The sequence below is a fragment of the Balaenoptera acutorostrata genome, chromosome 8 (genome assembly GCF_949987535.1).
Source record: "Balaenoptera acutorostrata chromosome 8, mBalAcu1.1, whole genome shotgun sequence".
In the NCBI taxonomy this organism is placed as follows: Eukaryota; Metazoa; Chordata; class Mammalia; order Artiodactyla; family Balaenopteridae; genus Balaenoptera; species Balaenoptera acutorostrata.
In genome coordinates this window covers 83,180,266-83,198,264 of record NC_080071.1, presented here as the reverse complement: position 1 = coordinate 83,198,264, position 17,999 = coordinate 83,180,266, and the positions used below count along the sequence as shown (strand labels likewise).

Here is a 17,999-nt window from a genome sequence, read left to right as displayed (position 1 = left end):
CCAGTTTATTCACAATCACTTACTGTCAGATCTCATTCGTGTCACTCTTTCCATTGTAGAGGTTGAAGGGTCAGTATTGTCACTAAGCTGTTGGGTTCTTAAATCTGGGAAGTAACCATAAAATAAATCAAAGCTATGCTGGACAAGCGTGACGGGTCATGAGACAGGAGACGGCGACCCAGGAAGAGTGTGCAGCCATCTGGGTCGCCGTTACAGCCGGTGTTGAGCCTCAGCTGGACCGGCAACATCACATGCCTATTTGGAAGCAGTTCCTTTCCAGGCTCCACAGCAGGGACACACCAGGAGAAGATGCAGTGCTAATGCTGTTTTCCTCATTAAGGTTCCCATGAAACGGGCCCACCTGGTCCAGTGGGAATGCCTGGGCCAAAAGGCGAGACAGGAGACCCCGGGAGCCCAGGAATTTCTCCTCCAGGACTTTTCGGAGACAAAGGTCCCCCAGGTCCCCCAGGTAAGAAGCAGCATGCTTTGCCCTTCTCTCAATAACTAAATCCAAGCCTTCCAAATGTAATGAGACTAACAACTGAACACGTCCCTTCTCAGGGAGACCTGGACCGCCTGGTCCTGCAGGTGCCCCAGGAAGAGCTGTTAAGGGTGACGTTCCGGACCCGGGTCTGCCTGGAGATCAGGGACCTCCTGGCCCCGATGGTCCAAGAGGTATGAGAAGAATCATGGCAAAGGATGGTGATGCCCCTTTCCTTAGATGCTGCCAGCTCTGGAGGGATGGAGGAGCAGAGAATGGCCGAGTAGAAATACCTTAGCAGCCCCATCGATTTGGCAGATGGAAACAGGGGGCGTGTGGGCAGTGGTGGGCTCTCAGGACCATACCCAGGACCGGTGCTTAGGCCCCTCACTCTTCTGTTTCAACTCCATCAGATCACCTCTGACTCAGAGCAAGCCTTTCCCGTTGTCGGCTTGGTGCTGAGCATGAGGGTGCAGAAGTGACTCGCGAGAGGCAATCTCATCCTCCGTGTTGGTCTCAGCGTCTGCACAGAAAGCCCTGCTTCTGGCCCAGAGTGACAGAACCCAGGCCTGACTCACACACAGAAACAGAGTCTCCTCATGTGCTGCTAACATTACATTTTGTTCCTCTCATCACTTCACTGGAACAAACTCTAGCCAGTCAATATTTAGCAAAGTAAGACTGGACCAGAGATGGTCAGGGAGTTGGAAAAAGAGTGTGGCTCAGTGCAATTTTTTGCCAGATGCAGGCGATCACATTCCTACTAGCTCATAGAACTCTTCCAGAGAGACAGAAACCTTTAAATCTTCAGAATTTTAGTAAGGGTAGGATAAAATATATAGTTCTATTTTACACTGAGAAAAATAAAAATGCTCAAAAATGTGCTCAGAAGTTTAGAAGCTAAGTAGGAATTGAATTTGGGCTCAATTCCCATTTGTAGACTCTGGTTTTCAAATAGGATTTTAAATTTAATTGAGCAGATATTCCTTTTTCATCAGCCAGATTTTCTTAAAAGCCTATTATCTCTCTCTCTCTGTCCACCCATCCATCTACCCATACATTCATCTACCCATCTATCCATTTACCCATCCATCCATCCATCCATCATGTGAAAGCAGCAGGATGGCAATGCAAAACAAAATCATAAACTGGTACTGCCAAAAGGAGTGGCTCTGAAAGGAAGGAAGGCTTTGCTTAGCTCATTTTGTTTAACAGTTACTAACAGACTATTCACACCATTTCTCAACTTGGGCCGCATTAGACATACTGTTTCACCTCTGATACTGCTGACTTACTTATTCTAATTTCTTGCATCCCTTGCTTGTAAGCCATTAAATTCCTTTCCTTAAGAAGCTCTCAGGCAGCCAGCATGCACATTTGACTGAAAGAATCTTTTTGCCTACTCCCTGTGGTCAGGAATACCCGGGCCTCCAGGGCTCCCTGGGATTGTTGACCTTCTGAAAGGTGAACCAGGTGACTGTGGTCTGCCGGGGCCTCCAGGTCCCCCAGGCCCACCAGGCCCTCCAGGACGCAAAGGCTTCCCAGGATGTGATGGAAAAGATGGCCAGAAAGGTATGAATGCAAGTAGTTCTTTAAGTAGTACTGGATGACTTTCATTATCTAGCCCTTAAGGGTCTGGGGTATGCACCACTATGAGGTATTTCTCATTTCCTATGGAAATAGTGACTACATTTCCAAAATGTCCTGACTTTCCCAGAGTCCTAAAATTTGGGTAATAGTTGGACAAGTAAGAAGAAGAAACACAAGTTCATCTTTAGCCCCTAATAACATACTTGATAATCTTCTAGACAAGAACTAAACAATAGAAATTTAATGCAAACCACATATGTAATTAAAAGATATAGTAGCCACATTTTCAAAGTAAAAAGAAACAAAATAAATTTTCATACTTTATTTTATTTAACATAATATATTCAAATATTATTTTAACATAAAATCGATGAGTTATCAAAGGGATAATTAGGTCTGGTTGTACAAACCTAGTTCTTCTCCCAAATAAGACACTCCTTTCTGCTGTTGAAATCTGGTGTGTATTTTACACTTATAGCACAGCACAGCTTGGACTTGCCAATTTCAAGTGTTCAATAGTCATATGTGGTTAGTGGCTCCTGTACTGGACAGTTCAGCTTTAGACTGCTGACTTTGCCTTTTTATAATCACTAAAGAGTCTCCATTACTGAATTCCCCCACTATTTAAGGCTAAAATATTTATTTTAACTAATTTTTACCTAACTGCTAATATTTGGGGACCTTAGTTTTTGGTTACGAGTATTTTAGAGAATTATGAGGTTCATAGGACATTTTGTTGAGAAGAGACCAATAAAGCTTATCCATTTGACCTCCCTTATGTTATAAATAAGGAAGCTTGATACCTGAGAAGCAAATGTTGAGCTTTGCAGGATCCCAGTAACTAGCACCCTGCCTGACTTTGGAACCAAATGGGAAATAAGGCAAACAATTAGGGCAGAGGGGAGGTCAAAATCACCATGAGGCTGCCATGACTAGAATGCAAATGGCATCCCTGAGATTGTGCAGTGCACAACCTGTACAATAGTACACAGCAATCCTCTTCACTTTTATTAGCAATAAAATCAGTTTTAGAAATTGTGGAGTATATCTGCAGGTATTTGGGCTTCCAGTTATTAAACCCCAGAACTGGACAGACACGTCTAGCACTCTATTCACCAAGAGGAAGGAGGAGGGGGTTTGGCTATACAACCTTGTTCCTCTTCCTAATAAGATACTCCTCCTCCCCAGTGGCTACCCTAGAGAATGAACCTTCACCTGGAAATGTACTTCAAGATTAGGGAAATAGCAAGCCTTATAAATAACAGTAACATACAAAAGGATATACAAGGAGTTAGAAATATTGGTGGAGCACTAATCATGCTTCTTAACTCCCATTCCAGTGGGCATAAGGGTCAAAGAGTGCTTAACTGTTAAAAGGATGAGGGAATTTCCTCAGTTTACCTTGCTAGACTTACACAGTGAGAAATATTTGATCTATTCCATAAATTATTAAGAATCTATAGAAATACAGTAGTGAACGAATTAAAATAGAATCCCCACTAATTAAATTAAACATAGGGTTTCACCGGGGAAGACAGACGTTCACATTTAAGGATCCATCTGTATTAACTCAGAGGTAAATGCTCTGAGTGGTGGAGCACACTTCTCCGAGCGCTTATCAAAAAGCAACTGGACTTGGGTTGGGATTCCAGGGAGGGCTTCCCTGGCGTGATCTGCACGCTACAGAGTGAGGAGCACTTGCTGGATGGGGAGGAGAGAAGGAACAGTATGTGCGAGGCACTGAGTGGCTGGTGTGGCTGAAACTGAGAGAGTGAGGAAGAGGGGGTGGGAACTCAGGGCAGGGTGGTCTCCAGACAGTGGAGCATCTTTCCTTATTTTTCCTTTCCATTGCGGTCCTTTGACTGTCTCCAGAGAAAGTTCAAGATGAGTGGGCTTTTCATTCTAATTTAGTTTTGTCTTGGCCATGGAACAATTTTCCTTAGTCCGGTTCATGGATAGTTGTGTTTCCTTCAGACAGAGGCAGCTGAAGTTGGGGTCTTGCAGAAGAAAGCAGCTGAAGTTGACCTTGCAGAAGAAAGTTGGGGTCTATTCTGCACTCTAAGGCTGGCTTTGCCCTGCATTTTGCTGGAGTGAACCTCTGAATTCAGTCCATTGAGCTGTCATTATCTTTATATTGCTTCCTTCTAGTGCCCTCCTTTTCATATGTTTCTTTTAGGACCAATGGGATTCCCGGGGCTGCAGGGGCCACCTGGAACTCCTGGGCCGCCTGGAGAGAAGGGTTTACCTGGACCTCCAGGCAGACAGGGGCCCTCGGGTCCTCCAGGTAAGCTTCTAATGCCTAGTCATCTCTACCCAGCAGCCTACGTACAGTGTTTTGTTTAAATATTTATGATGAGGATCATCTTTCAGAAAATAATTATTCTGAAATTACCAGCAAATTCTAGTAAGTTAAGCTCTTTCTGATAAAGATTATGTTTATCTCAGGCTGCACTACAAAGTCTCAGGTTTGTTAAACTTATTTATTATCAGAGCAAGTAAGTTTGAAAGTTAGGAGTTGATTTTACATGTACTATTTCTAAGGTAAATATCCATAAATCCGTGTTCCCTCACACAAGAGGCAAAGACTGATTTGATTATTGTATGTGAAGACTGTATATTCAATTCCTGCCCCCAAATTCCCTCCTATCGATTCTCCTAGATGTTTTATTAAACTTTTCCTGTAAAGTACATTAGTTCCTATGAAGATGAAAGGCTATTCGATTTAAGCTCTGTAGACAACAGGTTTTCATCAGAGAGTCAAAATAAGCAAAGGAAGGGTTGGAAGGGCAAACAGATGTGTATTTGAGATTGGCAGAAGTAATATCTTTGAAGATCCTAAATCAATACTATGGCAGTATGGTGTCAGTTCAGAATATTTTGCAATCTCGTAAATTAGCACTCTAGTCCAAAGAATAAGTAAACTGCACTGCTTTATGGTGGATCACAGAACAACGTGACAAAGAACTTATACTATGATTCATCTCTTATTTACTTTCTGTGCATAATCTACAAAACTTGACAAATTAATACGGAATTTTCAGAAGCCTTCGAATGGACGGAATTTCTACGTACATTAAATTGGGGCATATTTGCCGTAAGAAATCAATTCGAATTTTATATTGTGCAAGGGAGTTTCACTTCAGGTCTTTCTAGATATGAAAACTCCATTAATCATAGATGTTCTTGTCAGTAACATTGATGTGGACTTTTTATGTAAATAAGATGCTGTCATTCTACTTGTCATTTCACATTTGTCCTAATTCACACATTTATAATCTCTTTCTGCCGTATGAAAATCGTTGTGTGGCCTCATTTTCTGGGTTTTGGATCTCTCCAGGTTCCAGAGGTAAGCATTGCTATAAGATGAGTAATTTCCTCTAAATCTCATTTGCAGTCATTTCCGTACTTGCCTTTTTCACTGTATGTGTGAGTGCAACTTTGTTACATTTTTTAGATGGGGTGCTGTAATTATATTAGGTTTTAATGCCTTTGCTTCCTCGTTACAGATATGGTAACCCCATATTAGAGTGCCCCAATGCTGAGCCTCATTATAGGTTGTCAAGGTGGTGTAGAGAATTATAGAATTTCAATTCAGGCACAGAGTATGAGTGCTTTCTCTGTGAAGTGCTACAGTACATACCAACGCAGGCTTCCTTTCTAAATTCTACAATATAAATACAGAGAACATCCCTAAAATAAGTAGTATCAACAACATGAATAGCTGGGTCCTTACTACCCAGTAAGGGGCTGTGATGAGCCTTTCCCATCACACCCAAAGTCCACTGTCAAGGAGCAAGTTTCTTTGTGTGTTAAAATGAAAATGCCATTATTCTTTTCAACTAAGTGTTCACTCAATCCTCCACAATGCGAAAGCAACATATGATTTTGTGTCTGGCATTTTTAAAGAGAGTAAAAAGAGTTTCTCAAAAGAAGAAAAGAAAAATCGTGAAAGTGTGCATTTGTTCTTTCCAGGCCTCTGTTATTAACCCTAAGGAACGTTGCCCTGAATACAGACACCATTTATTATTTTTAGGGGCCTTACAAGAGATACCTCGGCCCCTTTCTTTCAGCTTCTGGTTTGTCAAAAAGTAAAGACATGCAAAATCAGAATTTTAAGAAATCCTGCTATTTTAAATGTTTATATTTTAAAATTACTATTGTATATTTAATGAGTTTCACTTCAGTCCTTTTAGTGTCTCTCTGACTATATATATAAACTCACTGGAATATAACATCAGCATCCTAAATGTGAAGTACCAGCCAAATGCCCGCCCCTCCTCCACTTACTTGCTTCCTCCCCTCTACCCTCACTGGTGAATTCCCACCATAATGCACCAGATTATCCAGGGAAAGCAGGAAATACCTACATGCATCTCTCTCAAGTCACTCAGAGCGAAAAAGCCAAGTTTTACATTAAACTGTATGTACTGTAAAAAGGTCTCTAACTTGGTGTCACTTGTGGTTTCATACAATATTTTCCAGGAGGTTAAATTCCAAACAGCTTATAGGGTTCAAGTTCATTTTTCCACAGGCCCAGTAACTACCGTGTAGACTACATTGTCATTGTGGCCACGTTTTCTAGGAGCTTCTCACTGCTTTATCATTGTTCTTAAAATTATTTTGCACATTTGTATGAATTTTAAGAAAACCATAACTAATAAATGATGTGTTTTACAATATGTTGCATTTCTTAGAATTCACCACGTAGGTGTTCAGAGTTCTTAGGGAAGGCATTATGGGGTGCGGGTGAAGAGCGCAGTTTTGGAGCCAGGATGTCTTGGATTTTTATCTAGACTGCGCCACGTAGTAGCTTCGTGACCTTAGGTATGTTGCTTATTTACCTGAGCCTGAATTTTCTTCCCTGTAACTTTCTAATGACAGCAGCACCCACACACAGGCTGGGTGGGAACATTCAATCATAAAGCACTTAGCACGAGGTCTGATGCATGATAAAGCATCCAGTAAGTGTTAGCAGTTATCATTTTGGCTTAGTGTTATTATTTCTTTTTCCTTGTGGAATGTTTGCAGGGTGACTGAATGAAGATTTAGCAAAAAAAAACAAAATGGTTTTTAGAGCTGTGAATGTGCCCAAGAAGAAAAAAAATATTAAACCTTTAGGGCAGTGGTTTTCAAAGTGAGATTCCCCACGTCAGCACCATCAGCTTTACCTGGGCACATGTTAGATATGTAAAATGTTGCCCCGCACCCCCAGACCTACTGATTCAGAAACTCTGGGCTCTAACAAGCCTGACAGATGATTGTGATGTGCTAACGTCAGAACTGCAGCTTTCCAGGGGTGCTTCTTAGCCCTGGCTAATATTGGAATCATCTGGAGAGTTTAAAAAATTAGTAATGCCCGGGTTCCACCCCCAGAGATTCCTTTTAAATTATCTAGATGGGGTGCTGGCAGCGGTATCTTTGAAAAGCTCTGCAGATGGGTTTATCGTAAAACCAAGCTTGAGGGCACTGCCCAGACCACATCCTATACCAATGAAACCAGTATTTCTGGAGTGGGACCCAGAAATCAGTATTTTTATAACGCGCCTGGATAGTTCCAACGTGCACTCAAGGTTGAAAGTCACTGCCTCAGTGCCTCTAGCAATCCTGAAATTGTCCCCTTGAGTAGCAGACACTCTGGAAACCCAGCTGGCTGCAGTGTAGACTGATGAATTAGAGTGATGTTAAGCTGAGTGTGAGGAACACACCAGGACCTCTCCCCATGCCACCTGTGGCCAGCTCCTAGTAGGAAATGGCCCCCAAATTGCAAATCCTGTGAAGGTCACCAAATGATCGCTGTCACGGCCCATTTTCACTACTTCATACTTCTTTTGCTTCCTCTGAGATCCCAGTCACTCACTCATTCAGTCATTCAGTCATTAACAAAAAGCATTCTAGAAGTTTTCACAGTGAACAAGACAGAGTCCCATCTTCACGGAGCTGACATTGGCTGCTTGAACATGCTCGATAACATTTCAGCGTAGTGTCAGAAGCCCATCCAGCTCAAGACGGCAGAAGGACCTGGTTCATAAGCATTGGAATCCCTCACACAGGTGGTGGTTCTCATTTCAGGTGAACCTGGGCCCCCTGCAGACTTGGATGCTTGCCCCCGAATCCCGGGGCTTCCTGGGGTACCAGGCCCAAGAGGACCAGAAGGAGCCATGGGGATCCCTGGAATGAGAGGCCCCCCAGGACCAGGTATGAGCCTCACACTGATTGTTCATTACTGGCAGCATAGATTGCTGAAATGAAAATCTGGGTGTTTGCTACGTAGGTTTTTGGTATGGAGCCTAAACAACTAGCGGGGATGAAGCAGTGGAAACCTCCTTCCCCTTAAACATTTTCTCTACATCTGTCCAAAGGTTTAATCATGTAGTAACAGGATCGACACATCCCTTCTATTTGTATGGGGAACGCCTACTTGAATCTTTTACTCTCGGGCAGCTTTTGGGCATGAGGTTTTGAAACCTCTTAGCACCACAGAGTACATGCTCTATGAATAGTCATTATTAGGTGTGGATTTGACCTTGAATTAAAAACAATTGAATTGAATTGGGACTCAGTGGAGCAGAACAGCCTACAAGAAGGGAGAAGGAAGCGTATCACTTGGAAGAGGAAAAGGGAAGACGGGGAGGGTCACGCTAAATTATGGCAAAGATGGCGTTGTTCATCGAATGGATCTGAGCATTGCTCAGTCATTGTCAGGGTGGCAGGATTCTTATTTAAGTATTTAAACCAAACCATTCCTTTAAAAGGTGCCCTCCAAATGGTTTATTTTCTCTTCATATATCCCCATCTCATTGGGTAATTTACAAAGAGATCAGAGAGTTCAGGCTGGTCATCTAGAGATAACTGATCTTTTTAGACCAGTGGCAGTGCCTGTGATTCTAGATACCAAATTCTAGAAACAAATGTGCAAATTAGCCTAAGAGGCATGAAACCATTCCTCTTCCTGGCTTTCCCACTGCCCAGCTGTGGCTTTGGCTCCTTTTGGTTCAGGGCCAAAGAAATTGGAAGTAAAACCGAATTTTGCACCACCTGTTTTCCTTGTGTTTCCCCAAACCCAAGTAGCTAAGGACCCAAGAGATGTCCCGGTCCGCTGGAGTCTGTTTATGTTAGTATGGGGTTCTGTTGTTTGTATTTGCTGCATTGCATCTGCGTTTGTGCAGTCAGTTAATTGAGTGTCGATGGGAGCAACTTCCTTTAACAGCCCACGGGCGCTGGGAATTGAGAGTAGTTACTTAACTTTTTTTTTTTGGCACTCTTTGCATGAATAAACCCTTAGTCAGTCAATAAACTCGTCACTCAACCTTATTTTAAAACCAAGCTGCCTTGTTGTGTATATATCTGCCATATTGAGGGCTGGTCCCATCCCCCCTTTAAAAAATTAACTTTCAAGTAGAAGATGTGGCCTGTAATGGGTTTCTGCAAATTCATTTCAGAGAATACTTCCAGACCCCCTCTACTCTTTTTTTTAAAATTTATTAATTTATTAATTTATTTTTGGCTGCGTTGGCTCTTCGTTGCTGCACGCGGGCTTTCTCTAGTTGCAGAGCGCGGGGGCTACTCTTCATTGTAGTGCGTGGGCTTCACATTGCGATGGCTCCTCTTGTTGTGGAGCACGGGCTTTAGCCGCCCAGGCTTCAGTAGTTGTGGCACGCGGGCTCAGTAGTTGTGGCTCGCGGGCTCTAGAGCGCAGGCTCAGTAGTTGTGGCGCACGGGCTTAGTTGCTCCGCGGCATGTGGGATCTTCCCGGGCCAGGGCTCGAACCATGTCCCCCCCTGCATTGGCAGGCGGATTCTTAACCACTGTGCCACCAGGGAAGTCCCCCTCTACTCTTTATAAAATGCAGTACTAGGTGTTGTGGGCAATACAGATATGAATGAGATGTGGGTCTCACAGCCGCATGGTAGACATAGCTGGCAGATCGTAAGTAATTCTAAATAATGGGAAATTATAATTCGTGTTTTGAAGGAGTTTCAAGCAAAAGGCATTAGGAAAATGGGATGGGGAGAGGTAATTCCAGCCTGGAGGATTGCAGGACTCCTAAGACCCCAGCAAGAGCTGGCATTTGAGCAGAGCTTGTAAGGAGAGATTGGACTTTGAGGAACCAGAATTGTCCAACAGGGAGATGGCAGGAGCACAGTTGGGGCAGGTTGGCCTAATAATCCAGAAACTGAGAACCGGCTACATCTTTGCTGCTCAAAGTGTGGTCTGAGGACCAGTAGCAACTGAGGCCGCCCCCAGACCGACCTAATTAGAATCTGCATTTTAACAAGATCCCCAGAATGTTTGTATATACATTCAAGTTTGAGAAACCCTAACTGTATTATATGAATGATGTCCTTAAAAGAGTCAGCTAAGAGTGATGCCTTCTTGAGTGACTCAGTCCTAGCTCTAGGTTAAAGTCACCTGGAGGGGCTTGAAAAAATATTGATGTCCAGGCCTCATCCCAGACCAGCAAAACTCAGAGGGAGACAGGGCCCGAGCATCAGTGTTTTGAGAAAGCTGCCCAGATGACTGTAGCAGGCAGCCTGGGCTAAGACCCACTGCTTCACCCCAATATCAGTCGAGACCAGATAGGTGGTTGGGTTCACCCACTGTGGTGGCTTTGGAAAATAACCAAAGAAAGTGACAAAGAAAAAAATCAAATGGGCAAATTCTGCACACTTTAACTTAGTAGTTATCTTGGGCACATACAAGATTCTCTCTGCATAGACTGTGAGCTTCTGAAAGAGGGCTGACTGTCTCTGTGGTCCAGGTGTGATCACCTGTCATCTCGAATTCCTCCTGACTTGGGGTCGGATGGGCTTATCCAGCCGCACGTGGCCACAGAACGGCCGTCTCTGGCTTCCTGTGCCCTCTCCTTACTGATGTCACTGACCCTGCCTGCTGGCAGTGGGGACACCCCGAGGCCACCATTGTGCCACAGAATGTGATTGTTATGTTAAAAAAAAAAGCGCACAGTCCTTCCCGGGAAGCATTACCCACTTTCCCCAACCGTCTAACAGTGTGGGCTGTACTGCTCTGGGGTCCAGCTTCCCTGGAGCTCCTTTTGGCCCTGCTGTGCACCTGCTCCCAGCCCACTGCTTTCTATGGGGCCCCCTCTTCTCTGATACAGCCCCCCAACCCGGCTCCTGTTGTAAAGAACCCTCTTTGCCAGCAATGTATTCCTTGGTCCCCTCTCCCTGTCTGCTCCCACTGGCCACCCTAGATGCATTGGCCGTGCTATCCAGTTACTGAAAAGTGATAGGTATATTCTAAGGGTCTAAAGTGGCCCAGCTGTGATGGACTTGCGTCATCTGTCCTTTTCTGAAGGCGATTCTTTCAGCAGGGTGTGTGGGGCTGTAAAGACCACCCCAAGGTTGGTTGTGAAGGATCAGCTGCCCCTGAGAAGTACCACCTCCACTAAAAATGACATTGTGGTTTTCTTCCTGTTTTCCCTCAAAACCTCTTTCATTGCTAAGCTGATTTTGTATCCAAGGGGTGCCGCTGAAATCTACGTAGGAAAAAACGAAGTTCTGACTCTTTCCTACCCAGTATGAGTGGGTAATGGCCACACTAAGTAAAACTTGAGTCTGTTAAGAGCTCTCGATCACAGAAGGTCTAATGCTTTTCTACTCACACATGTCTTTGATCTACAACTTTTCCTTCCCGGGTGGCCCTCAAAGGCTGAGACTTCCTGTGATGAACGCAAAAGTGGTTTCCATTCTGGTTTGAACTGTCACTGCCTAACGGACATCCCCACATCCTGTTGGGAGCGTTTATCTTCTAGTCAACACGTGACCCTCTCAGACGAGGGACTCCATCCGACACTGCTGTGCTTTTAGACGTAGGTCTGTTCTGTAAAACAAGTTCCAAGTAGAAAGGTCTGGGCACACAACTCGAGTTAACAAAAGCCCTCCTTCCTGGCTCTCAGAAACTTTATCTGCTGACAATTTCCCTTTGTCTTCCCCAAAGGGAGCAAAGCCTCTATTGTAACAGCTGGCAGGGAACTCTTTCCCAGACGGGGCGGTGAGCTCGTCGCATGTTGATACTTGGGAAGGAATGTCTGCTGCCTTGTCTGTGATACGCCCATTGGTTCGCTGTCTCATTAGCCCTGGGCAGCCCTTTCCAGGATCGCACAGTGGCCACATGTTGGAATCATCTCGTTCGGTGGGAGAGAAAAGAGTGCTCTGAGCTCACCGTGCGGCCCTAGGTTCCTTCCAAGATAACGGACATTCTCTTCGAAGCTGGTAGAAAGAGATGCACCAACTCGCATACAGCAGCGCCAGCCAGGAAGAGGCTTCTGCCCAGTTAGACAGGGGAGGGCGTCCCTCCCCTCCATGGGGAGGAGGAGAGGTTTCCTTTCTCACTTACTGAACGGTGACCATGTAAGAACGTAGTCCAGGCACTGCAGGACGTTCCAAGAGAGTTTGTTTATGATCCAAGAGGAGACAGAGTGACGTCACAGCACCCTGAAAGCCAGGAGCACCCCAGACGCCCACGCTGAACGTAGTGCAACCAGCATCGGGTGATGGCTGCTGGATGTGGGATGAAAAGTGGAGGTTTGTGGGGGCCGCTCAGGTAGGTGATGTCAGGACAAAATGTAAAGGCAGTGACGCTTGGGGGGCGTGCATTTCAGATGGCTTTAAGGGTGCCTGTGTGAGAGCAGAGTCGAGTGAGACGTCTGGTCCCCTGAACACGGCAGCCCCTGCTCCACATCCTCAGGCGGCCCCCGATGCCTTGAAGAACACGTCCCAGCGTGGAAAAGAGGGGCAGCTACTCAAGTGAGCCCTCTTGGACTTAATGGTTGGTTTTAGGCTAATTTGTGGCAGAGAGAGGGATTGGACAGAGAAGAATGATCCAGAAAGGGAGAGAGGGAGAGAGAAGAGAGGTAGAGAACGGAAGCCTTGAGGGACTAGTGATTCAGGTAATTAGGGGAAGGGCTGCAAAGTCCCCCGCAGGCAGGGACCAAATCTGCTACCCAGACCAAAGGAGATCGTGGCTAATGAACTTGTGTCTTGGGCCAAAAGGAACCAAACACTTAAAGAACCGCTCAAGTCTCAGTGTGACGGCTGGCTGCCGAGGCCCCAGGGAACACGCCTGAGCCCTGGTCACCAAGCAGGGTCTGGAGATGGATGGTGCAGCCTCTGCCCTCGGCCTGCCAGGCCTGTTTCCTCACCACACGTGGTCAGCGCCGTGGCCTTTCTTAGCCTCTGTCTCCCCACTGGTAGCCTGGCGCGTGGGAGCATCTCGTCATGCGGCTGCTGTGAAGACTGAACTGGATAATTCACACAAAGGGATTAGTCTGCTCCCTAGCACCTTGTAACCCTCGACAAAGAGCTGTTTTTAAAAATTGCTGCCCTTGCTGTAAATTTAACCTGACTCTCAACTAAATGCTATTAAGTTTTATTCATTCCTCCATTCAGGCTTCCAAAAAATTATTCCTAAGGAAAATATTTAATTACAAAAGCCAGATATGTTCAATGTCAAAAACAACAACGACAAAAAACAAACAAACAAAAAACCCAACCAGGTCAAATATACAAGACGATGAAGAAAATGTGACAATGTCTCACTCAACACCTCGCTGCTCTGGCTTCAGATCCTGACTCTGCCCATTAATGATTCATTGGCCTTAATTGATCAAGTTACTTGATCTCTTAGAGCCTCAGTTACCCCCACTGCCAAGTGGAGATGGTATAACCCCAACTTCACGTAGCTGCAGGGCTGAAATGAGCCAGTGCATGTTGGTGCAAACGGGAGGCCCGGGGCTGACACGAGGAATTCACGCAGTAAATGCTACCTAGTGGGTGTCACGTTGTTGTCGTCACCACCATTGTGACCTTTCCTGCAGGGTGCAAAGGAGAGCCCGGGCTGGATGGCAGGAGAGGCGAGGATGGCCTTCCAGGGTCCCCTGGGCCTCCGGGACGCAAAGGTGACATGGGAGAAGCGGGCTGCCCAGGAGTACCAGGTAAGGAGTTTTGGTTTCTCTTCTTTTCCCTGGCACAGTGGATCTGAGACTGTTGACAAGATCCCTGGCCTCTTAAGCGTTTGCCTTAGATAGCCACTCACCAGGCTTTAGGGGGACAAAGCAACAAGAACAGAACAGGATGTGTCCTCCACATTGTAGCTGATACTCGACCATCATAAAAACAGGTCAAGGCGCCGTGTCCATTATTTTCCCAAAACACTGTACATTAACCTAAAAGGCTCTGCCATTTCCGCTGTTCACTCTCCCGAGGTAAGCCTGGCATTGGCTGTGTGACTGCCACTGAGAGGCTGTGCTGAAGATCTTAGGGACAGCGGGGGGTGGTCTCACATTTACAACTGACTGAATCACTTGGCCTCTGGTTTTCTAAGTTCATTCATCTTAGCATACAGCCATCAATCAACTTATATAGAATACAAGGCTGTTCCTTAAGAAAAATACTTGAGAGTGGGCCTTGGATGAGAAGAGATAAGACTCTACAGAATATAAATTTGAACTATAACACACTAGGCAATATGTTAGGGCCCAAAGACTCCCAGATACCCTCTCATCTTTGGAGAGTATCCATCTGGCAGTACCGGGTTACTAATGAGAAGCAGGTGAAGGGGTGGGAGAGGGGCTGAGGACGGGGCACTGCAAGAAAATGGAAGCTGCAGCTCAAAAGCAGCAGCTCAGCTTCTGCTCTGTAGAAATTGTTGCCATGTAGAAATGTGGGCTCAAAGTTCCCTACACTCTGCTTTTCTAGCCGGAAATCTTAACTCATCACATCTTGGTAAGTCAAACAAAACACATGAGCAGGATGCAGTCCACAAGCTACCACTTTGTAACTTCCGGTTTATAGATGAGAAGAGCTGCCAGTCTTCCAGAAGCAACACTTTTTAAAAACACCTTTTGATTTCAAAGTCTAACTTCACCTTTTGCTTTTGGCAATTAGCAGTAGCCACTGGCCTTCTTTGTGGGTCAGCCCTTTAGAGATGCCACTGCTCGCATTCTGTACAACCGTTCATTTCCCACCAGCCACTTAGAGTTCTAGAATTCGGCCTTCCTTCCACCTCCCTCCCTTATAAAAGAAGAGCTACAAAGCCAAACATATGGATTCCAAGCCCTTGTCCTTCTTAGAATGGAACTGACGATATGGTAGAACAATGGGACAGGTCTGGGAGGCGTAAGAAAGACTAACTTTGAGATTCACCTTTTCAGAGAGCAGGCTACCAGTCTAGTCGGAGGGGTCTGGGAGATCCTACACGGGGTGTGTCCTTCTAGTTCTTTTCTTCTCAGCACTTACCATTTATTAAGTATTTCACAATTTACCTTTCGATTATGCTTATTGTCATTTCTCTTCTTTGAGTAAAATGTAAGCTCTAGGAGGCCAGGGATTTTCATCTGATTTTATGTTAATGTAAGACAAGCAGCTAGAAGTTGCGTGGAACAGGTCCTTGCTGAATGAGTTGTTGGTGTACATTGCAGTTGTGTGAGGGGGACATTCCTCTCTTTCCCCCTGAGTACTTAGCACAGCAGCAGACAGGGGTGCTAAGAATGCTTGTTAAACTGAATTCACTAAATGGCCTTTATTTATTTGTGTTTCTTTATTCCTCCAGGCCCTCCTGGGCCCGTGGGGGATCCTGGGCCCAAAGGGTTTGGCCCTGGATACCTCAGTGGCTTCCTCCTGGTTCTCCACAGTCAGACAGATGGAGAACCCACCTGCCCCGCGGGCATGCCCAGGCTCTGGACCGGGTATAGCCTGTTATACCTGGAAGGACAGGAGAAAGCTCACAATCAAGACCTTGGTACGTAGAGGGCACATGGTCACCCAGGTTCATTGCTTAAGGGCAAAACTTTTGGGTTAGTTTTATGGATTCATCAACATCTTAAACGATCACTCATCTATGGGATTTTTTTTCTTTTTCAACTACCATGCTAATTCTCAACTAATTCCGTTAAACCTATGATCCTGAGAGGTGCCAAAGAAGCTCATTGTGGCTATAGTTATTATTATCTGACTACTTATATGATTAGTTAAAAAAATAATTCTTCCTCCATAAGTTAAGGGTGACTCATATAAAATGCAATTTTTATTTCTCAGTGTGAATGATTTAATCAGGATATGGTTGGTTCCTGTGTTTAGATGTAAAATGGTACCCTGGTGGTTATATGGTGTGGCATTAGCCAGCATCAACTCCTCAACCTACTCCAATTTTTAAAATTGAAATACATTTGGCATATAACATGATGTAAGTTTAAGGTGTACAAAAGTGTTGATCTGATATCATAATATGATTCCATTGTATCGATAGTTGGCACCTCCATCATATCACATAACTATCATTTCTTTTTTGTGGTGGGAATAATTAAGATCTAATCCTTAGTAAATTTGATGATTAGGATACAATATTGTTGTCTATGTTCATTCCACTGTGCATTAGATCACTAGGACTTATTTATCTACTAGTTGCAAATTTGTACCCTTAAGCAACATCAGAACTTTATTCAGGGAGTTATCCTTGGCACTACTTGTCAGCTTTCAATAGTGGATTTGTGAGCTGCAGGAACTGATTTTTAAGCCGAGGGTTGAGTCCCCCCCGCCCCCTGGGTGCTGGCACTCGTGGTCTCCCCGAGATAGTGGTGGCTGGAGTGGTGGTTGCGGGAGGGCTGTGCCCACAGGGACAGCTGGTGTTGAGGTGAGTCTTGTCACGGCTCTCATTGGACTGTGATCCCCCTGTCCATAAGGGTGGTGAAAGGGTGCAGGCCTAGAGGGGCAGCTACTTACATGTGTCCCACGGGTCACCTCCCCTGCCGTGGTCTAGCCAGAGCCACCATGGCCTCGCTCTGCAGAGCTTTGGGAATAAAATCCGAACTCCTTAACAAGATGGACAGAGCCCGCATCCTCTGGTCTGATTTACCTTGGGACGCCCTTGAGACAGACCCAGACCTGCTCTCCCCACCTTCCCCCCAATGAACTTCTTTGAGTTCTTTGAGTTCCATGCTCCCTTATTACCCCCGACCCTCTTTACTGCTGTATAAATAGGCCTTTCCTTTGAATGGTCACCACCATCTCCAAACCTGGCCAGATCTTTTTCATAATTCAGGTCCTCGCGTAGAGTCACTTCTTCCAGCCGTCCTTCTTGTAAGCCCCAGTGCCTCCACTTCTCAGGGCTTGTGCTGCTGTGCTCCCAGGGCCCGTCTGCTCCTCCAGCTCCCCCATCAGGCCGGGCTGGGAGCTTCTTGAAGCTCTCGAGGAAGAGCTGTGCTCACCTCTCCCTCCAGCACCCGGCCTACTGCTTGGCTCCTGAGAGAGTGACGCGTGGCCGAGGGACTAAGGGCTGGCCCCTGAGACCGGGGAGGTGGCCGACGTGGTCAGGGGCACACCTTGCTTTCGCCGCCGTAGCCGCAGGCTTTGGCCGGAGCCTCCCGACGCCAGACCGTGTGCGCACAGGTGGTCCACGTCGGGGAGGCCGCTCCTACGCCCCGCGCACCACGCTGTTGCCTTCCCTCCCAAGGTCTGGCGGGCTCCTGCCTCCGCATGTTCAGCACGCTGCCCTTCGCCCACTGCAACGTCCACCACGTGTGCCAGTACGCCCGGAGGAACGACAGGTCCTACTGGCTGGCGAGCACCGCGCCGTTGCCCATGACGCCGCTCGCGGAGGAGGAGATCCGCCCGTACATCAGCCGCTGCGCCGTGTGCGAGGCCCCCGCGCAAGCCGTGGCCGTGCACAGTCAGGACCAGACCATCCCGCCGTGTCCGCGGGCCTGGCGGAGCCTCTGGATTGGGTACTCTTTCCTGATGGTGAGCGCCTGCGCGCCCGCCGTCCCTAAGCCCCCTCCTCTGCCCTGCCGTCCGGACTGGCCCGTAATTCTGAGAACCCTGTGCAGACCGGACGGCAGTAGGACACGGGGTCACGAAGGCCACCACAGACTGTAGCCTGTGGAGATGCAGGGCCACTCTGTCTTCTTATTGTC

General features: G+C 46.2%; 1 protein-coding gene across 1 annotated transcript in view; it reads left to right on the top strand.

The window, feature by feature from the left end:
- COL4A4 (collagen type IV alpha 4 chain) overlaps positions 1-17,999 on the top strand; it is a 140,837-nt gene that overhangs the window by 117,739 nt on the left and 5,099 nt on the right. The window contains exons 38-46 of the mRNA XM_057551094.1: positions 341-469; positions 562-675; positions 1,898-2,053; positions 4,248-4,355; positions 5,409-5,417; positions 8,141-8,266; positions 13,908-14,024; positions 15,641-15,829; positions 17,540-17,826. Coding sequence (XP_057407077.1) covers positions 341-469; positions 562-675; positions 1,898-2,053; positions 4,248-4,355; positions 5,409-5,417; positions 8,141-8,266; positions 13,908-14,024; positions 15,641-15,829; positions 17,540-17,826 — 1,235 coding nt within the window. The remainder of the gene's footprint in view (positions 1-340; positions 470-561; positions 676-1,897; positions 2,054-4,247; positions 4,356-5,408; positions 5,418-8,140; positions 8,267-13,907; positions 14,025-15,640; positions 15,830-17,539; positions 17,827-17,999) is intronic.